The 23,042-nt window shown below is 35.9% G+C and overlaps 1 protein-coding gene across 1 annotated transcript; it reads left to right on the top strand.

Moving 5' to 3' along the window:
- Window positions 1-6,395: 6,395 nt before the first annotated feature.
- Window positions 6,396-12,258, top strand: LOC120114637. The gene is made up of 9 exons (XM_039135476.1): window positions 6,396-7,125; window positions 7,349-7,473; window positions 7,563-7,751; window positions 7,871-8,011; window positions 8,083-8,202; window positions 8,615-8,900; window positions 8,981-9,344; window positions 9,503-9,528; window positions 12,164-12,258. The coding sequence occupies exons 1-9, from the start codon at window positions 6,396-6,398 to the stop codon at window positions 12,256-12,258; spliced, it is 2,076 nt and encodes a 691-aa protein (XP_038991407.1).
- The last annotated feature ends 10,784 nt before the right edge of the window (window positions 12,259-23,042 follow it).

The following is a 23,042-nucleotide window of genomic DNA, read 5'->3' as shown; positions in this document are numbered from 1 at the left end:
AATTCCCTGTAGAATGCCCAAAAGCCCCCAAGTGGAAATCCACAGACACTATCTTGATCATAGTTGTGGGACGAAGGGTTTGGTGGCACTTTTGTTGGCCTTTGTGTGAGGTATTGACCTTTTATCAAATAGGGGTATATATATGATATAGAAGTTTGGAACACCTCTTAAGTATTTTTTTATCGTGAGACTTTTTTTAGTCGGTCCGAACCACTAGCTGCTCTTTTTCTTTTACGGCTGTGGGAACTCTGGACGTGACATTCATTTACATCACCAGCTTTCATTTTTTGATCGATTGGGCTTTTGGAAGTGACTTTTAAGTTTTCTTTACTGATTACATTTTTAATTAATTCCCCAGCTGTCACAAGATCCTTGAAGTCCTCTATTGAATTTTCCAGCATTAACTCGAAGAAAAGATTTGGGAGAGAATTATAAAACGTATATGATATTTCTTCTTCTAACATGGGAGGTTGAACTTGTGCTGCCACTCCTATCCATCTTAGGGCATATTCTTTAAAGCTTTTAGTGGTTTTCATCCTTATTTCTTGAAGATCCTAACGCTTTAGAGCTAAGCCTTTAATATATCGATATTACCCCACAAAGGCGTCAGCTAGATCGACCCATATCTTGATCTGCTCTCTGTTTAGACGGTTATACCATACTATAGCTGGCTCAGGAAGATTATCATAGAAGTAGTGAATCAACAAATTATCATCATTTAAGTACCCTTCCATCTTTCTGCAAAACATTCTCAGATGAATTAGGTGACAATTGGTGACATCATATTTCTAAAAATTAGGCATCCTAAATTTATGTGGGATAAAATTTGAGACCAAGCTGAGTTCTCTCGCTTCTAGTTCTTTATGGGATGCATTAACATTTTTTGTAGCTTCAATTGCCTTCTTAAACCACTTGAATTTATATTTAATTTGCTTATGAAAAATGAGGTTCTTCCCTAAGTGTGAGTGTGAAGTTCCAAGGTAGGATATCAATCTCGATGTAATAGTCTGATAACACGAATATCCTTTATCAACTATCTTCTCTCTATCAGCATCTTTGGTTGTCATCACCTGGATCATCTAATTTGATACATCTTGTAGAGAATTTGATGCTTGATTCCTTATATCTTGTTGTAACCTGGCCAACTGCCCTTGTAACCGATCTTGTGATCCCTCATGAGATTGTTCCATTGTTTCCATTTGTTTGTTCATGATGATGAGGAAGTAGTATGAATTAATGATCTTGGTATTACTGTCACATAACCCTCCATAAATTATTTTCATGTTTTCATAACCAAAGCATGTAAAATGCTTAAATAAACAAATGTGATGCAAATGCATGTATGCAAAAGGTTTCATTCCAGAGCAACCATCTTAAAACAACTTTCATTAAACACAAAGGTTTTGATACATCAAATAACTTTACACATAAGGAATAACTTTAACTCCTAACTTCTTTATCTCTCTCAAAAGCCAAGTTAACTTCCACTCATGTTCGGGTGTTGAGTTGTCAATCTGCTTCAATTCTCTTACAAAGCCAGTTAAATTAATCAACTTGTGAGCCACATTGCTTGCTTAGATCATAGCTTCTATCATGTCTTCATCTTTTTCCTCCGTCTTATGTGTCAATTCTCGAAGCTGTAAACAAAGTTATTTGTTTTCCTCGTAATAAAATCTTCGTTGTTATGAAATCCTTGGGTAATATTTCCAAAATCATTTATATTCCTCGTCAATGTCTTGTTCCTGGATCTAGTGGCTTCTAGCTAAGCATCAATATCATGCTTGTGGCTTTGATATGAAGCTTCCATGTTGGCTATAGACATATTCAACATCTGATTCTTGGCTTGACATCTTCCCAAATCATTAAAATTTGTATTGTGCCTCTTTTCTGCAATATGTAAATCATAAGAGAACTTCTTGGCTCGACTTTCATGAATCTTGCAATTCTTTCTCCAATGTTCAACGTTATTTTTCAGTTTAGAGACACATGTTGTCCACTCTTCTGGGGTATTTCCTATACCAACATTTTAAAGGTTTAACTGATCCTTTGAAAATCATCACGCGTGGCTTTTATCTCTATAGTCAGTTTATTGTTTTCATTCCTCAAATGACGAACTTGAGATTCATACTTTAGCAATTCTTCTTTCTCCTGGATGCCCCCACTGATATCCTTACCTTTGAACACATTTGGCTCCAACATAATAGGAGAATCAGTTACAAACTAGGTCGACCTTTCATCTCAAACTCTAAGATTCCATGATCCAAAAGATGTTGGAGTTAATGCTTGAAGGTAGTACAATTCTTAATGGGATGTCCTTGAGCTCCGGCATGATATTCACAATGAACATTGACATCATACCAATTTGGATACGGAGACTTCCAAGGTTTTACATAATGTGGGGTCACCTCCCGGGCTTCTAAAAGCTTATCATACAACTTCTTATATGACATAAGGATAGAATCAAAATGAGAGCCACATCTTATCTTGGATTGAACTGGAGTCTTCAGGTTTATTTTTCCTAACGTCGTAAGTAACTCTCAAACACACACGAGTTCTTATTGCATGGCTTCTTTTCATCTTTATGAACTTCTACAGTTGTCACAATTTCCTTGGGGTCTTTATACAACTTGTTGATAGGAATGGTGATTGTGAGTGGTTTCTCAGATTGGCTAGGATTAGCTTGTTCTAAAGTACTTCTTTGTGTACTTGACATCATAGGATCATTCTCATCGAGCTCTTTCCTTTCTTTTGCAGAAGTCTCTTTTCCTTTGGACAAAACAACTATTCTATCCATCATCTTGGACATTTGCTCTCTTATATCTCTTATCTCATTTTTCTCTTCGTCGGAACACGATCCTTAGGCGCATAACTCTCCATTGTTCTCAGAGTTTCCTCGGGATGCCATTCCCTAGCATTGTTATAGTTTACTCCATCATGAAAACCTTTGTCCATCATGAAAACCTTTTACTCTGATGATCACTCACAAATCAACACCTTGATATATCATGAACATGCGATGCAAGCAAAAAGAAAAGAAACATATAAACAAGTTAGTACAAATAAGATAAAAATGACAAGAATTATTATAAAAACAAATAGAAAATAAATAAATTAATAAGCTAATGCAAAATGACAATGCAAATGCAAATACACAAGGTATTAATTCCCAAAAGCAACCACCATATAACAACCTTCATTTAGACAAAAAGATTTCATGACACCAGATAGTCAAAATAAAATTAAGATTCTTCACTTTTTTATTTTCTAGAGCCGTACACTTTATGGAATCTAGCATCGCACCCAAAGTTGTTGGGGTACTTTATCACATTTGACAACGCCTGAGGTCCTTAAATTATTTGTTGTTAAATCGTGAGATCTCCATTTTGTGAAGTGGTCTGCATGCCTTTGTGAAGGGTTTTCTCGTCCTTGATCTGACTGCATCCACTTCTTAAGGAAACATCTGGCTTTGGTGCTTTCAAACAAAATCTTCAACCAGGTTCAAATTCCTTCATTGATCGGATTTCTTTCTTCATGGATCGTTTGAACACCCTTGGATCTCCTGGTTTTGACTACATGGCTAATAATTTCTTGTTTCACTATGAACAATCTCCTTACTTAGTCAATCATTTGTGAATCAACAACTTGTTAGTTATGATGTGTAAATGCAAACAAAAGACAGACAAAAATAAGATAAAACAAAACAAATTGTTAATACCACTTAACCAAAAAAGCAAAAAATATTCACGAAAAGAAAATATCCTACTCAACATGGTATCTATCCTAACATGCTTTTTATAACAATTTTACCGAGACATGTTTTCTACCCCCATGCTTTGTTCAACATATAAATCCTAACCTCATGCTATTTAGTTCGCATGCTTGTTTGAAAAAAAGAACCTAACCGCATGATCTCTAATACGCATATATTTATTTAGAAATTAAAATTACAATAAAAAACTTTAAAATGTTCAAAAAGGCTTTTCCTTGTGTTCTCTTCTTACAAAACTTCTAAGGTCTGGGTAAGGCTCTATCTAGATTATAGGTTCACTATATGCTAGGTTCAATTCTAAAGTAAGAGGTCCTCGAATTGTCATTGTTGGTATCCCATTGGGCCGTTAAACCCTCAATCCTGACCCATCACATGCTTTTGGATTGAGTTCAATTCGAGGGGACACACCTCTTTATGTCCATAAGGAGGTAAAAACCCTCATAGGACCATAAGGCATGATCCCTAGGAGCGATTCACTATCACGTACAGAGGTGAAAAACACACGAGGGAGTAGCTTCTCACTACTACTTAAATAGGACGGAGCGGGGTTTTAGCTCATATTATGCAAATGAAGCTGTGCAGTGTGTGAGAAAAAGCGAAAACAAAACAAACAACACTAAGTAGAAGCCTCAAAACTTGAATAATTATTTACTCTGAAAATATTAGCAAACAAATAATACAACTATTTAGTGATTAATCAAATTACAAGTGAAAAATTTATTCAAACCACACAAGGGATCAAAAATCAAATTAGAGCGAACTTGTAATTTTGATTTGCAAAGACAATTAATTAGTCGACTAGTGGTCTGAATCTCAAAAAGAAATTCTCTAGTGTAGTCACCAGGCTTTCAAAATGGTTTTCTGAAAGGGGAAAAAGGGGAGGTCTCGTTTCAAAATAATTTTTTATGACCGGTTAACATGGTTCGAGGAGTCGCCACCAATCTTTGATTAGGGTGTGATTGGGAACCCAAAAAGTATTTGTAATTTTGAAAAACATTTGTTTTAATAAAAATAAATTTTTGGTATTCGTTACCAAAATTTGAGTTCGGGAGTCGGTTACATGTAGGGAAGGATTAGTGTACCCCCACAGGGCCCTAAATTGATACCTAATCGATTAATTAGTTGTCTTTGCAATGAAATGTATGAGTTCGAGACTAATTTAATTTAAGATCCCTTAAATAATATTCTTTGAATTTTAACACGAAACATGATAATATTTAATTATTTCTTATCAAGAAGAATCGATCTCTCATACCTTAAAGCAATCGATTCTTACTCCAATCGAAATAAAGAAATATTTAAATTCCATTCTAAAGTTCATTATTAATTCAAATAAAAAAACCCAAAATAATTTTAAGAGAGAAAGTATTATAATATCTAATTATTTCTAATCGAGAATAAATAATCTTTCATGCCTTAACACATTCCTTTATTACCCCAATTGAAATGAAGATATATCACTATTTCGTCTTAAAATCTAATATCGATTCGAGTGAAAACGATAATATCTAATGATTTCCAATCAAGAATAAATGACCTCTCATACCTTAAAGCAGTCATTTATTGCTCCAATTGAAATGAAGAGATATCACTATTCCGTCTTAAAAATCAATATTGATTCAAAAGAAATTTGTAATATCAAATTATTTTCGATCGAGAATGAATGACCTCTCATGCCTTAAAGCAGTCATTTATAACTCCAACCGAAATGAAAAGTTATTACAATTCTCAATATCGATTCAAGTGTTGTTATTTTGAAAACTCATTGGAAAACACATGCAAAAATAAAGCATATTAAAATCATATATCAAACAAGCGTAATTAATTATTTATTTTACCCATATTTAATGAGAATAAAGATGTCCAATTATTTAAATACCTCGAGATGAGACCTTAGATTCGAACTAACAATCTATTCTCAGTGAATTTAATTAAAATAATATGATCTTTTTCCTAATCCCCGAGTTTTAAAATGGATTCAATTTAATTCGTGTCACTAAATGGGATATACTTTCATTTTAAAATTATCGAAAGTAACTTTCTTATACGTTAAGTCAATCACTTTATGATAATTTTAAAATGAACGAATATTACTCTTAGTCAACTTATTTCAATTGAGTCAAGAGATGCTTTTGAGAGTATCATGTGAAATTAATTAAGGACTAAAATGAACTAACATGCAAGCAACCTGCAAAAATTAAAATAAAATAAAATAAAATAAAATATTAACAATCAAATCATCATGTCAAAATATAAACACTATTTAGAAAAGGCGCACGATAAGAGTTTCTCTAGGTGCACGTTAACAGGGCTAAAGGAATTCGAGTTCTCCTTCGTGCCTCCGGTGCTCTTCCCTTCTCATTCGATGTTCTCCATTCATCCTATCAGTTCACGTATTCTCCTTGCCTTTATGAGTGAAAACCCTATGGATTGGAGAAAATTATTTGGGTGTTCAGTAGACCAAGATCTGGAATTTCAACCTCCTAGGGTTCGCGAAGGAATCACAACGGTTTAACCCCCTCAAGAGGTGCTAGAAGCTAGAATCAAATAGCGGAATCTTTCACTTGTGGGCCAATTCCTTGGTGCTGCTCTGAGCTTTTCTTCAATGCAAAGACTTTTAGACAGCATGTGGAGGAAAGCTTTGGCGGGTGCTCGAGTCCAGGTAAGCATTACTGGGAACAACTTATATGTTTTTTCATTCCCTTCTGAAAGTGCTCGGGACTGGGTCCTCGAAAATGGCCCCTGGCATATATTGAACAAGCCTCTAATTTTAAGGAAATGTGAATCGAATCTTCAAAAATTAATCTTTGATCTTTCTAGCTTGTCAATATGGGTCCATCTTTATAATGTCACTTTAGAGTTATACTCTCGTTTAGGCCTAAGCTACATAGCAAGTGTAATTGGTACTCCACTCTCTATGGATATTGTTACTGCAGCTAAAACACACCTTGAATATGCTAAGCTCTGTATTGTAATAGGAGCCAATGATGTTATTCCTAAATATGTAGAAGTGGAACTAAATGAGGGAAAAAAGGTCTCGATTATGATTGAAGTGCCTTCGATGCCAGCACTGTGTAACTACTGCAAAATCTTTAGCCATAATGACAAGGGCTGTATGCAGTCTAAAAACCCAGTAACTACCAAACCTCAAGTTTGGAGGAAAAAGGAAACTTTCTATAAAGTAACAGAGATTGAATCATCTATAGGATGTATAGAGTTACTGCAAGAGAAAAAAGACTTCCATTCGAAGGAAAATAATGAAATTAGTGCAGCTGTTGAAGAATATGATAATGAAAACAATGAACTAAAAGATGAACAACAAGATTATTGTGTCACTGTTGATAAAAAAACCAAGAGTAAATATTGATGATCAAGCAAAGGAAAACACAAAGCATAATGAGGTCCATCAAAATCTTTCTATTTTGGAGAAAACTAATAAAGACTCAAATGTGACACTCCTCAAGAACAAAGGTGAACCTTCTTCAACTATTCCTAAACGGGGATGAGGAAGACCTGCCTAAGCAAAAGTGGATATAACTGGTTCAACTAACATATTTCAAATTCTTAATGATACTGAAGAAATACCTTCTGCTCTAGTGGAAAATCAAAGGAAATCATGCGCATCTTCACAAGGTGTGGCTGCCATAGTCAAGGAACTCAAGTCGAAAAAGAAAGACATAGTAGATAAATCAAAGTGTGCTGAAGTTGGTGGTGGTGGGGGTAAAATGGATACTCCATCACAATGATCCTAGCTTTTTGGAATGTAAGAGGACTTAATTGTCCTCTAAAATAGGACAAAGTAATTAGAAGAGCCAATCAAAACAAAGTGGATGTTTTTTGTTTGCTGGAGACAAGAGTGAAAGTAGAAAAGTCTGTAGCAATTATTGGAAGCAAATTTACTGGCTGGAATGCACATACTAACTATGATTATGCCTTAAATGGTAGGATATGGATCCTTTGGAGAAAAAGTCTTAACTTCTCGGTAATCCAATCTTCTGATCACTGTTTGACAATTCAAGGGTTGTACCAAAATGCTCCTCTAGTCATCACTGCAGTCTATAGAAGCAATAATGGTATTGCTATAAGACTTTCTGGCAACAGTTACATGATTTGAAAGCTATTATAGGTCTTGCCCCTTGGATTATTGGTAGAGACTTCAACATAACTCTTCACTCATATGAAAGTTCTGAATGTGACCTCATTGGCCCATTATCTTCTTCTGAGATGAGATACTTTCAAGAAGTTCTCTTTGATCTTGATCTTATAGATCACCTTTTTTTGGCCATTCTTTCACCTGGAGCAATAAACAACAGGATTCCTATCTTGCTAGGAAACTTGATACAGTTTTAGTTAATTCTAAATGGGTGACCACTCACAAGGACTCTCATGTAGAATTCCAAGCCCCTGGTATCTCTGATCATTGCCTTGCTCAAGTATGGCTCAATAAAGAAGCTCAAGCAAATCGGCCAAAGCCTTTTAAATTCTTCAATTATTGAACCCAACAAACTAGTTTTATGGAGGTGGTAAAACAGTCTTGGCTTAGACCAGCTCATAGAAACCCAATGCAGATTCTTTTTACCGAGTTAAAGAGATTGAAAGTCAGCCTCAAGAATCTTAATCAGACATGGTATAGTGACCTTCCTGAAAGGGTTAAGTAAAAGAAATCTGATTTAGAGCAACAACAACTCAAAACTTTAAAAGGATATGATGTCATTGCTAAGGAGCTGCTCCTTCAAAATGAGTTAAAAAATCTGGAAGAAGCTGAAACGTTGTTCTTCAGAAAAAAAGAAAAAGTTCAATGGTTGAAAGAGGGTAATAAATGTACCAGATTTTTTCATTTTGTAGTTGCTCTTAAAAAATAAAAAAGACACCATTCGTATCCTTATAGATGAGAATGGTAATAGGTTGGAATCTTATGAGCAAATGTCTGCAGAGGTGATTAAATTCTTCACTAACTTGATTGGCACTGCTGATCCTGCAATTAAAGACACCAATCAAAATCTGTTGAAGGATTTAATCAAGTATTCCTTGCCTGCTGATAAGGCTAATGATCTTGTGAAGGATGTTACTAAGGAGGAAATTAAAAAGGCTTTCTTCAGTCAAGGAAATGAAAAATGTCCAGGACCTGATGGTTTCTCACCTTTATTTTTTTTTAAACATGGTATATTATTGAGAGGGATGTTATTGCTGCTATATCACAATTCTTTCAAGAGTCATTTCTCCTCCCTGCCTTCAATGCTACTATTATTGCATTCGTTCCAAAGATCCCTAACCCAAGTAAGGTAAAGGACTTTAGGCCACTTTCATGTTGTTCAGTGGTCTACAAAGTCATCTCAAAGATTATGGTTAGAAGACTAACTACTATTATGCCTGATCTGGTTACTCTAAACCAAACCGCTTTTGTTAAAGGGAGAAGCATCACTGACAACACTTTACTTGCTCAAGAATTAGTTAGAGGCTATAGTAGAAAGAACTTATCTCCTAGATGCTCTCTAAAAATAGACCTCCACAAAGCCTTTGATTCACTTAATTGCAACTTCATTTCTGCCATATTGAAGGCCATTGGTCTTCCAAGGTCTTTTGTCACTTGGATTGAAATTTGTTTTTCAACAGCAAGTTATTTTGTTTCTTTCAATGGGAGCTTGTCTAGTTTCATTAAGGGAGTTAAGGCCTAAGGCGAGGAAACCGTCTATCTCCTTTACTCTTTGTCCTCTCTATGAATGTTCTTTCCAGACTCCTTAACTTGGCAGCATCAAGAGGTATGTTCGGCTACCACCCCAAGTATAAAAGAATAGGTTTGACACACCTATCTTTTGCTGATGATCTCCTTATTTTTTGCAAAGGGACTGTTAAATATGTTATTAGGGTCACTTGTGTCTTAGATTTATTCTATGATATGTCATGCCTCAAACCTAATGCTTCTAAAAGTGAATTATTTGTTGTTAGAATGCATACTATTGCTATTGAGAATATTAAACAAATCAATGGCTTCAATCTTAGCACTCTGTCAGTGAGATACTTAGGCATCCCTCTGATCATTAGAAAAAATTCAAAAAAGGACTATGTGATCCTCATTGAAAACATCAAATCAAGATTGCACCACTGGTCCACTAAAAATCTAAGCTATGCATGAAGGTTGGAACTAATAAAAAATGTGTTGTCAAGTATCACCAATTTTTGGTGTAGGCAACTCTTCATGCCTAATTCTGTTTTGAAGAAGATTGAGCAACTTTATTCCCGTTTCTTTTGGAAAGGGATAGACAAATATGCTACTGGAACAAGAGAGGGCTGGAAAAATATATGCTTCTTGAAATCAGAATGAGGGCTCGAAATTAAGGATATGAAATCCTAGAATAAAGCATGCATGATCTTGTTAATTAAAAACATCCTTGCAGGTGAAGGATCTCTATGGGTTGTTTGGCTTAAAAACTATGTTTTTAAAGAGAAAGATTTATGGTCTATGGGAATAAACTCCACTGCTAGTTGGAGTTTAAAAAGACTACTGAAACTCAGACCTGAGGCTCACCATGTTCTGACTTCATGAGCTTTAAAAGCTAGTACAATCTAGGATTCAATCCGGGAGAAGAAGCCTAAGGTCCCTTGGCAGAAACTATTATGGTTTCCTTTGCATATTCCCAAGCACAGTCTGATAGCTTGGATGGCTTTCCTTGATAGGCTCCCAACAAAGGAAATACTTCAAAGTATGGGGCTTATCAATGACAGCCTATTTGTATTCTGTAATTCTGAACTGGAAACAAAGGAGCACTTATTTTTAAAATATCCTACTGCAGTCTTCATTTGGAAAGAAGTATTCTCACTTTCTGGCTTTCAATTTGTTGCTTGCTCATGGGAAGTTTCATGGCGTGGGCTTATTCTACTTGGAAAGGCAAATACTTGCTAACTATGGTCATGAAGATTGCTCTGAATGCTCTCATTTACATTATTTGGGAATAAAGAAACAAAAGGTTGTTCCAAGGTTGATCTAGGTCTGTTGACGAAATTCTTAAGGCTATTAAGGATATTGTAAGTTTACAACTTAGGGGTAGGAATATTAAAAGAGTCGATAATGTTAATATTACTCTTTGTAGTCATTGGGGTATAATTGATCATTGATTTGTTTTATGTAGATTGTTTTTGTTTCTGAACCCTGATTATATTTTGTAGCAGATTCTGCTCTTTGGATAATAAAAGTTGAATTATCCAAAAAAATAAAGTTTAAAAGTGACTAAAATGAGCATTTTTAATATTTAGTGGTAAACTTACTAAGAATAAAAATAAAAGAAACATGGGACTAAATTAAAATAAACTAAAATCGCATGGCCAAATTAAAATAAATAAAAAGACAAATTCTAATTCGAAATATAATCATGAAGAAACTACATGAGCTATTTCCTAAATATTCCTTTTTTGCTAGCCTAAAACATACATTCGAAATAAAAAAGGGAAAATTACTAAATGAGTCCATAAGCATTTAAAAAAAATTAAACAGTCATTGCATATGACCAAAATGCAAATGCACGCATAAATATGAGGGACTAAACAAAAACAATCCTGAAAATATATAACATGAATAAAAGTGGGTAAATTACAAAAATAGTCCCTATAGGTGACTAACATGTAAAAACACGCTAAAGTTAGGGATACTAAACAAAAATTAAACCAAAAATATATAACATGATAAGAAACAAGTAAATTATAAAATAGGTCCCTATAGGTGACCATTTTGCAAAAACATACATAACTTAAGGGTACCTAAGTGAAATTTCCCCTAAAGTTTTTTATAAATACAACATTTTTTTTAATTTTCTTTATTTTGTTTTTTTAGTTTTAGAGAGAGAATCTCTCGATTCTCTCTAAAAAGTCGGTCATCTCACCGGTTGTTTGGCTCTTGCCACCGTCATTTAGGCCTCCATGCCGTCCCCGTCGTCGGTGGTCCTTGGCCACAAAATTTTACCCGAAAACTTGCCTTGACCCCCTCGTCTCAAATCTGGGGTCTGTTTCTCGTGAAATTGACTCCAACATAGCGAAAATAGTCGAGACCCTTCAGTTTTCTAAGGCTATGACGACCTACGGTGAAGTCCTTACAACTCAGGTAAACGTCGATCCACCATGCTCTCTTTGCTTCTATTTTATTTCATAAATGTTTGGCTTTTTTGTTTTGATTTTTCGATTTTGAAACTAAAAAACAAATAATAAATACCTTGAATGCTTTTATGTCTTTATTGATTTTTTTTGTTTTTTTTCCAAAACCAAGAAAGGGAGACCCTTGTACAATAGTGTTCTCGGGTTTTATAACCCTTTTACAGATTTCTCTTTCTTTCTTGTTTTTTTACAAAACAAAACAAAATAAAAATGATTACTATGGTTTGCATGTGGATTTGATGCTTGTTGCAGAGGTTAGCGTGTCAGGGCTGTCTTACATGTGGTTGGTAGAACCGGCAGTGGCAGCGGATTGGTGGAAACGGCGGTGGCAGATCTCATTGGCTTGATGAGCAGCGGCGGGTGGCTAAGGGAGAAAACTTAATAGGTTTGGGCTTTAATTTGGGTTAGGAATACTTGTAATTGGGTCGGGTCATATTGGTGGCCCGATTAGGCCTGTTGTAATTGGGCTCATGGTTTGCTTTGCAAAGCCTGAAAAGAAAGAAAGAAAATGTAATGATAATTATAATTAATAATAATAATAATAATAATATTAAAAATGGGACGAAAAACGAGTGTCGACAATTATCACTTGAACCAATAACACTATTAAAACTTTAATACTTTGATTGCATGATTTTTCATCAAAAATTGATCTTATTGTAGATGCTCGGTTTCGTCCGGGGACTTCGTTTGATTTTTATATCCACTACGAGTTACAGTGTGGATCAGTGAGAGCCCAAATGAGTCCAAACCAGTTGGAGGCCCATCTCAAGCCCAATAGACAGCAGTTGCATGCAGAAAAAAAAGAGATTGACGTTGGTTTTTAGCAGTTAAAATAATCAGATAGTGGGGGATTAACTACTGAAAACTAAATGAGGGAATTAACCACGGGAATCTATCAACTACGGAGGGGGAACACATAACAGAAGAGAGAGAAACACACAAAAAAAAGAAGGGGGAGAGATCTCAATTATTGGCCATCAGGAGAACAAAAAGAAAAGAGAGAACATAGATCATTTTTTTATTTACACACTAGAACAAATAGAAAAATAGAAGCTCTGTAAACAACGTTCAGGGATTCAGAGATCAAGCAGTGTAACAAAATCGTTTTTCAGGAAAGCATTAGAACTGCAAGTATTTTTGAGGTACTCATCTGGGATTTGTCTTTGTTTCCAATTTCTTTTGTGTATATTTATGTCATTTGGAGAAACTAAATGGGATCAGCTTTAGGTTTGGATTTTATACTGTAATAATTAGACTTAAAAAAATTATTAAGGTTCCTATAAAATTCATAACACTAATTTGTAATGGAATCCCTTCCACGTTCTTTTCATCAAAGCAATACTAATCATTTCTCCATTCTTTGTTCACATCTATATTTCGACAGAACCAAGCAACAAATATAAACAGAACCAACTCTTTCCCATTTTTACTTCTCGTGACAGAAATCACATCAAAACAAAAAAAAATTCAAGAGGCATTCATTTTCTACTTTCGTTTTATAGAGTTTCCAAAGGTATATGTCTTTGATTGGAAGTAAAATAATGAAAAGGGAAAGTGGTAGTGTTACCTTAGTCGTTGAGTCGCATCGCCGGAGAGGGAAGATGCCTAAGAGAGAGAGTGAGGTCGAGAGGTCAAGACCCTTCTTTGAATCTGTTTTTAAATTTTTAAACACGATTTAACCCAAGATTGAAGACTAGCAAGGCGATGTGAGGGTTGCGCGAGATGAGTGGAGAGGCTTGAACAGCGGCGATGGATGCTTGGATGAGGCTTTAATCATGCGTGGAAGGAGATGGGAAGAAAGAGAGAAGGGCTGAACGGCTGAGTCCTTTAGTTTTGCTAAATTAGTTTAGGTTTTTTAGTTAGGTTATATATTAAATATTTCGGTTAAATTAGAATATAGTCACTATAACTCTAGGAGTAAATTAGCTTTTGATCCTCCTAGGTTTAGTGCATGTTTATAATTTAGTCACATGTAGGACTTGATTTTGATTTCTTTTTTTTAATTGGACCCGATATAGTTATTTTCATATTTCAGTTTTAGTTGTAATTTTCATGAGTTATTTAGGTTTAAGTCCCTTACATTTATGCTTATTTTTATTTAAGTCATTGTTTTAATTTTTAATTAGTATATTTAATTTTACGTATTTAAATTTAGTCATTATTTTAACATATGCATAATTTTTAATTTTTAATTAAAATATACGTATCTAATTTTTTGTATGTCACGTTGTATGATATTTTTAATTTTGATTAATTAAATTTTGCATGAAATCCTTTTTTGCACGATTCGCATGGTAACCTCATTTGCATAACTCGACATATTACATAATTGAACTAAGGGTAATACACTTTTAATTTAAAATTGTTTTTAAGCAGGTTGTCATAACGCATTTGAGGTCCGCTTTTAATGATTTTAAAATAAAAGTGTATCCCGAAAGTGAAACCTAAAAAAATCGATTCTTCACCTAAAATTTTGAAATGGAAGAAAATGAAATGTTCAGTTATTTAAATTTATCGAGAAAAGGTTGTTATAGCTTTTAAGATATGGTCTCGATATTTGTAAATAATCGAACATTCTTTATCTTTCTAAAACGACTTGGTAATTTTAATTTAATTTATTTGGGTGCATTTGAATATTATAATGAAATTTTAATATTATATTATTTTGATTTGAGTAGGAATTAATTTTCTCAAGTACTGATAAATTATTCCTTTTCGATATGAAATAATTTAATATTACTACATTTCATTGTAAAATTCAAATTTTTTCGGGATCATAAATCAAATCAAGTTCGAATTTGTCAAGTTTAATGCAAAGACGTTAATTAATCGACTATGTACCAATTTAGGGCGTTGTGGGGTGCTAATCCTTCCCCACACGTAACCGACTCCCGAACTCAATTTTTGGTAATGCATGCCTCAATTTGTTGTTTTAATTAAAATTAATTTTTATTTAAAATCACAAAACGTTTTTGGGTGCCCAATCACACCCTAATCAAAGATTGGTGGCGACTCTTCGAACCGTATTTTTTATCATAAAGGAACTCTAAAATTTTTCGAAACGAGAGGTTTTTTAAATTGTATTTTTTTTAATTTAAAAATCAATTGAAAGAGATAAATTAAAAATATGTGGTTTTCAAAATCTCATCTTTTCACTTTTTAAGGAAAATCGTTTCGACAGCTTGGCGACTCTGTTGGGGACTTTTTTTAGAGAGTCAGGCCTATAGTCGATTAATTAATTGTCTTTGCAATTGAAAGTTATAAATTCGTTTTAATTTGGTTTTTGATCCCTTGTTTGGTTTTTAATAAGTTTTCTTTGTATTTTGATTTTTTAAAAAAAAATTAATTAGATTAACAATTAAATAGTTGTATTGATCTGTTTGCTAATGATTTCAGAATAATTGTGTGTTTTGGTAATTGATTTTGAATGTTTTGTGTGTTTTTTTGCTTTTCCTCACACTGCGCAGCTGTATTTTTCATGACATGAGCTAAAACCCCGCTCCATCCAAATTAAGTAGGAGTTAGAGACTATGCCCTCGTGTGGTTTTCACCTCCGCATGGGATAGTGGATCGCTCCTGGAGCTCACGCCTTATGATCCTCGTGATGTTATTCACCTCCGCATGGACATAAGGAGGTGTGTTACCTCGAAATTGAACTCGATCCCCTAAGTTATTTTTTGAATAAGCATGCGAATTAGATATCATGCGGTTAGGATTTCTTTTTCTGAATAACAAAGCATGGGGTAGATATCATGTTGGGTAGGATCTTATAAAGCATGATTGGGTAGCCAACATGTGGGTAGGATTCTTTAACAAATTATTATCCCGACTTAATTGCTTTATGTTTACTAACCGATCTTTTGTTGTCTTTGCCTTGTTTCTTTTCTGTTTTGCATTGCACTATCCATTACATGGTATTGAATTGGGATCGATGTCCATATAGAAGGCCAGTAATATGGAATGAATGGTTCAGAAAGAGGTTGAGGATAATGCAGATGTTCTGAGGTGGTCGGAACAATCCCAATTGACTAATGGGGACAGTGTGATGCCTGGATATGTGTCGGAGTTATTTGGTTACACTCACATCAATGTACGTCAGAATTATCTGAGTGAGCTAAGAGAGGTATGGGGAAGATGGGAAGCAGCTGATAAGGAGATGTTTTATCAGTTATACGGCAATATTCCTTATCTTCTGGATGTTCCTATTGACCGAAATTTGTTTAGAGCATTGGCGCAGTTCTGGAATCCGGCTTATAGCTGTTTCACATTTGGTAGAGTGGATCTGACACCAACAATAGAGGAGTATCAAGCTTTGGTCCGTTGTCCGAGGTCCCAAATAGATAAAATATATACCAAGCTGCCAGTCACTCCTTCATTTAAGAAGAAATTACTATTGATGACCGGAATGAGTGAAGATTGGGTAGTTAGAAACATTAAGAAGAAGGGAGACAGTGAGTGCATCTCTTGGGTTGCTTTGAAAGAAGTAATTGCTCATCACCCTAATAAGAGAAAGAAGCTTGACTTGTTTGCTTTAGGGATTTATGGGCTCGTTATTTTTCCAAAGGTTCTAGGATATGTAGACGTATCAGTAATTGACCTATTTGAAAGATTAGACAAGCGCGTGGATCCTGTTCCAGCCATTCTAGCTGAGACGTTCCAGTCTTTGAGTTCTTGTAGGCGCGAGGGAGAAAGACGCTTTATAGGGTGTGCGCCATTGTTGCTAGTGTGGATTCTAAGTCATTTCAAACATGTTGAAAGGGCACCAGGACGAGTGTTTCTAGATGGGTTTTCTCCTTTGAAGGATTTTCTTTCTAAAGAATGGCCTGGGGGTTTCACCGAAGAAAAATGGATGGTCATCTTCAAGGATATCAGAGATGGTGATATTTTATGGTGAGCTTCGTGGAATGTCTCTTCGGATATACTTTACGATGTGGAGAGCGAGATTGGGTTCTTTTTCCAGGTATATAGGGTTTTGTTCGGTATGCACCGCTACTAGTTTCCAGATAGTATGGGTCAAGGCAGTTCATTCCAGCCACATGAGACTTGGTAGGGAAGAATTTTGCATTCAAAGGAGATCAGTATAAGGGTAAAGTTAAAGGGGTTGCTGAGGCCTGGAAGCAAACCTGTCGTGTGAATCTATTCACTTATCATCTCGAGTTATCTCAAGAGTACGAGCAGTGGAGAAGCGGTCGAGTAAATGATAACATCCCGATGGTGAATCCTGAAAACATTCAACCTGTGGAAGAACAGTTGAGAATGGTGCCATCTCCATTAGAGTTAGCTAAGCGCGATTTCGAAGCAGAATGGAGACAATGGAGAATGACTTTGCAGAAGCTAGAAGATGAAGTGTATCGAAAGGGATTGGAGATTGACATTCAGAAGAGTAGAGCAGATCGAATTGAAAAAGTGGAGAAGCAACTTCGGCTAGACTTTGATGATCTTCGGTCAACTTATCAGTGAATGGTAAAAGCTTAGACAGGTTCTAGCTCGAGTAAGTCATCTGTCAAATAGAGGCAAGAAGTGGCGAGCCTCAAGAGAGTAGCCGGAGAGAGTCAAGAAGAGCTCAAACAAAGCAAGCACCAAGTGAAGATTTTATCAAAGGAAAAGGATTCTTTAGAGCAGTGGGTACAAGAGAGTCAGGTCCAGAATGAGAAGTTGAAGGGGAAGATTTCGAGTTTAGAGACTGCATTATGATGATACCGAAGAAGGAATGTAGCTCGAGCCATGGGGAGGTTGAGAGTCTGAAAAAACAAATGAGTGAGCTTGAAGCCATGGTTCAAGATTTTCAGAGGTGAGCAAGTGAGCTATCGATAATTCCTTATAAGGGGGATGTACAGTGGCGTTTTCGATGGGAACGAGCTCAGGCGAGAGTTAAGCAAAGAGAGGACCTTATTGCTTGTTACCTAGGACACGCGCGAGGAATAGCTCAATATTTGGTCATTCTATCTGAGGAAGCTACTGATGTGACTGAAGAACTGGATCCCGAGGCTGAAGAAAACCAGAAGATTGTGGAGTTGCTAGCACATGTACAAAAAATAGGAGATATGGTGCATATTTATTTGTGATATATTCCAACTTTGTAATTAAACGTCGTTCTAATATAAAGTGTTGTTCTAAGGAGTCGTTCCAGGATCAACACCCTGCATTTTGCATATACATTTTTTAATGCATTTAAATTTGCATCGCATTTTATTCATTCATAATCATATATTTCAAATTCATTAATAAGCATCAACATTAATAAAAGGACTGTGTGACGGAGTAATACTGGGAACTTCCAAGCATCCCTATAATACCCGGAAGAAGGTCATGGATGATAAAATTGCTCAACTTGAGAAAACTCAGCTGGAGTTACAAGAAAATATAAAGAAAATGCAAGAAGATATGATGAATGCCCAAAAGGAGATATTTGCCAAGTTTACGAGTATGTTGGAAGGAAGAAATCCGGAACATAGGAAAGGCCCTGTGCCAGGAGCTGTAATTGAGGACCCATTTTATCCTCCAAGGTTCATCCCAGAACAATCTCAGAACGTTCAAGTAACTCCTGTTCATGTCAAAAAGGTGCACATTAATCCAGTCGGTACTTCTGTTAACGTATAGTCTGGTTCTAGTTCGTATCAGGAAGAACATCAATATCATCAAGTTCCGGACCTTGATGAAGAAGCCATGAAGGACCAAAACAATATGCTGGAAGAGAAATGGAAACAGTTAGAAAGAGAAGTCAGAGCCATGAAGGAAGATACTAGTGTCTATGGATTCGAAGCAAAGGAATTAAGTCTAGTTCCTGATTTGGTTTTGCCTCCAAAGTTCAAGGTTCCTAACTTTTAGAAGTTTGATGGTACCAGGTGTCCCACTACGCATATCACGATGTTTTGTAGGAAGATGACTGGATACATAGGGGACAATCAATTATTGATACACTGCTTTCAGGAAAGCTTAACTGGTTTGGCAATCCGGTGGTATAACCAGCTGAGTATAGCTAATATTAAATCGTGGAAAGACTTGGCTAAGTTCTTTCTTGAGCAATACAAACATGTAAAAGATGTTAGGCCCAACAGGATGATGTTGCAATGAATGGAAAAGAAGTCTAACGAGAGTTTTAGACAATATGCTCAAAGATGGAGAGATGTAGTGGTGCAAGTCTATCCACCATTGGAAGAAGAGGAAACAAATATGCTTTTTGTCAGGTATAACCAGCTGAGTAGAGCTAATATTAAATCGTGGAAAGACTTGGCTAAGTTCTTTCTTGAGCAATACAAACATGTAAAAGATGTTAGGCCCAACAGGATGATGCTGCAATGAATGGAAAAGAAGTCTAACGAGAGTTTTAGACAATATGCTCAAAGATAGAGAGATGTAGTGGTGCAAGTCTATCCACCATTGGAAGAGGAGAAACAAATATGCTTTTTGTCAACCTTAAGGGCTCCTTTTTTCTCACATCTTATCGACAATCCTTATCAAAGTTTTGCTGATGTAGTTACGGCGGGAGAAATGATTGAAATGGCGGTTAAGAGTGGAAAGCTCGAGGGAGGAGAGTCTAGTAAGAGGCTACCAACGAGGAAAAAGGAAAACGAAGTCAGTAATATGAGGCAGTACGATTCTAATAACATTACTATTTCCCGTCGTCAAGGAGCAGGGTCATCAACACAAAATGACAATAGACAAGGGCAAGGGACCAGAGGAGAGAGAGATGCCTCAATTTGACCCTATCCCGATGACTTATAAGGAATTGTTTTAGATTTTGTATGATAGGCATGTGGTTTCATTGTATCGCATGACACCAATGCAACCTCTTTTTCCCAAATGGTATGATGCTAGTGTTCAGTGTGAATACCATACGGGGAATCACGAGCATTCCATTGATAATTGTACTGCGTTTAAGATGGTTGTCCAACCTTTGAGAACAAGGAATGTCATCAATTTTGGTGACAGTGAACATCTTGGTGACAGTGAACAGTCGAATATAGCTCAGAATCTGTTGCCAAGCCATGCAGGGGCAGGAGTTAATGCAATTACGGAGGAAAAAAGAAAGAGAATCGTAAGGAAGGTTAGTGAGGTAGTATCACCCATGAGTTGGGTGTGGTGCCATATGGTTAAGGTATGATTGTTGAAGCCCAGTTTGATGGGTAAACAGTTTAACAGTGGAGAGGTATGTCAATATCATAACAGTGAAGGACACAGTATTCAGCAATGTCCTGACTTCTTATCTTTGGTACAAGACATGATGGACAGTAAAGAAATTGAGTTCTTTAAAGAGATTGCTGAATAAAGAGGAAGCGAAAGTTTGCGCTTTGAAATGATCGTCCAAAGGGGTATACAATGCTAGTTGTCCCCTAATCATTACTCCCAAGAATCGATTGGCTGAAAAGGTAGCTCCGAAAGTGGTTATTACACCTCCATCTTCATTCTTATATCGGGATAATAAACAAGTGCTTTAGAGATATGATTGAAAGATGAGAGATGTAATAAAAGAGAATGAGGAAGTAGATGAGGTGGACACTTTACCAGGATCGATAGGTGTTATTCTCTTAATCTAGCTATAGAGTATGAGAAGAAGGTTGTTGTTGATAAGGGGAAAAAGGTTGATGTACAGATAAAAGAAGATGAACCTGTAACCGATAGTGAAGCAATGGAATTTTTGAAGTTTTTGAAGCACAATAAGTACAGTGTTGTGGAACAGTTACACAAGCTACATGCCCGTATTTCTGTTTTATCATTACTTTTGAGTTCAGAGGCCCATAAAAATACTCTGTTAAAAGTTTTGAACCAGACTTTTGTTCCGAAAGAGTTTCCCATTGAAAAGTTGGACCGGTTAGTTTTCAACATACAAGCTGATAATTTTTTATCTTTTTTTGAGGATGAGATCCCTTCTGGGATGATTAGTAGTCAAAAGGCTTTGCATATCACAGTTAAGTGTAAAAGACATGTGTTGTCCCGGGTTTTGGTTGATAACGGTTCTGTTTTGAATGTGATGCCCTTAGTAACTCTGAAGAAGCTTCCATTAGATAGTACACTTATGAGAACCTGCCAAAGTGTGGTTCGAGCTTTCAATGGGACTAAAAGAGAAGTGTTGGGCAAGATTGATGTTCCTCTGACTATTGGTCCAACAACTTATGAAGTGGAATTTCTCGTAATGGACATTATGCCTACGTACAATTATTTGTTGGGAAGGCCTTTGATTCATCAGGCCGGTGCAGTTCCGTCCATATTGCACCAGAGACTGAAATTTGTGATTGATAGAAGGTTGGTATGTATTCACGCTGAAGAGGACATTATTGCTTCTGTTTCTACTACTGCCCCGTATATTGAAGTTGATGAGCAAGCAGTCAAGTGTTCTTTCAGATCGTTGGAGTTTGTCAATGCCACATTTATGGCCGAAGGCAGGAAGATACCAAAGCCTCGATTTTCAAACTGTACCAAGATGGGGCTTAAATTAACTATTGGAAGAGGAGCAAAAGTTGGAAAGGGGTTAGGTCGACAGTTGTAAGGACCGATGAATCCAATATGCCCTATTACTAAAAGAGATCGATTTGGTTTGGGGTATCAACCAACTTCAAGGGATAAGCTAAGGGGAATTAAGAAAGGTCGGGAAATGAGAAAGGTCAGATTGGCTGGTGAAGACCTTAGCTGGGAACCCATGACCTTCCCACCGTTGAGCAGCATTTTCATATCTGGGGGCATATGTTTCAAGGTAATTAAAGGGTTAAGTTGTTTGTTTTTTCTTACTTTCAATAAAAGATGCATTTTGTTAGTTCCAAATGGAAAACATTCTCCCATGCATTTTTTTCATTCATTCATTATTGTATATATGTATGTATTTATTCCTTTCTATTTATTTATATGGGAAAAGATCCTCCTATATGTATATATGTATATATATCTTCTCTTTCGTTTTTCTTTCAGGAACTCAGATATCAATAATATGAATGCTAATGACTCTGACCCAGATATTGATTTCGAGAAGTCTATATGTCAAGGGGAAATCGAGGATTGTGATGATGATGAGGGATGTGAACTAACTTTTGAATTGCTGAAAATGGTAGAGAATGAAGATAAGCAGATTATGCCTCATAAAGAGCCTAGTGAGATTTTGAATTTGGGGACAAATGAGAATAAGAGAGAAATAAAGATTGGTACCACTCTGTCAGTTGGAGGATGACATGGTTTGATAGAATTACTTCGAGAATACAAGGATGTGTTTTCTTGGTCATACGAAGATATGTCAGGTTTAGATACAGAGTTGGTTGTCCATAAACTACAAATAAAGCCTGAATATAAACCGGTACAACAAAAACTGAGAAGAATGAGACCTGAGATGCTGCTCAAGATTAAAGATGAAGTGAAAAAACAATTTGATGCCGGGTTTCTTAAAGTGGCTAAATATCCTGAATGGGTGGTGAATATCGTCCCAGTACCGAAGAAGGATGGGAAAGTTCGAATGTGTGTCGACTACAGGGATCTCAACCGAGCTAGTCCAAAAGATAATTTTCCTTTGCCACATATAGACACTCTAGTGGATAATACTACTGGAAATTCTTTGTTCTCTTTTATGGATGGTTTCTCTGGGTATAATCAAATTAAGATAAACCCTGAAGATATGGAAAAAACGACGTTTGTTACCATATGGGGGAACATTTTGTTATAAAGTAATGCCGTTTGGATTGAAGAACGCATGGGCAACATATCAGAGGGCCATGGTGACGTTATTTCACGACATGATGCATAAAGAAATAGAAGTTTATGTCGATGATATGATTGTCAAAGCTAAGACAGAGGAAGTACATATTGGGAATTTGAGAAAGCTCTTTAAAAGACTAAGAAGATGCCAGTTAAAACTCAACCCAAATAAATGCACTTTTGGGGTGACATCTGGGAAGCTGTTGGGATTTGTAGTAAGCCGAAAAGGAATTGAAATAGTCCCAGATAAAGTAAAAGCTATTCAAGACTTGCCACCCCCACAACAAAAAAGAAGTCAGAGGATTTTTGGGGAGGTTAAATTATATAGCTCGGTTTATTTCACAGTTGACTGAAAAGTGTGATCCCATATTTCACCTTCTTCGCAAGAATAACTCAAGAGAATGTAGTGAGAATTTTCAAAGAGCTTTTGAAGTAGTGAAAAGATACTTGT

The sequence above is a fragment of the Hibiscus syriacus genome, unplaced genomic scaffold, assembly GCF_006381635.1.
Source record: "Hibiscus syriacus cultivar Baekdansim isolate YM2019G1 unplaced genomic scaffold, ASM638163v2 tig00110239_pilon, whole genome shotgun sequence".
NCBI classification, from domain to species: Eukaryota; Viridiplantae; Streptophyta; class Magnoliopsida; order Malvales; family Malvaceae; genus Hibiscus; species Hibiscus syriacus.
Note: the sequence above shows the minus strand (reverse complement) of the source record. Positions and strands in the feature narration are given on the sequence as shown.

Coding starts and splice junctions, on each gene's coding strand:
- LOC120114637 (XM_039135476.1), top strand. CDS start 6,396: ATGTGGAGGAAAGCTTTGGCGGGTGCTCGAGTCCAGGTAAGCATTACT. Junction 8,012..8,082: donor AGATGAGATACTTTCAAGAA/GTTCTCTTTGAT, acceptor AATAAACAACAG/GATTCCTATCTTGCTAGGAA. Junction 9,345..9,502: donor AAGGCCATTGGTCTTCCAAG/GTCTTTTGTCAC, acceptor TGTTCTTTCCAG/ACTCCTTAACTTGGCAGCAT.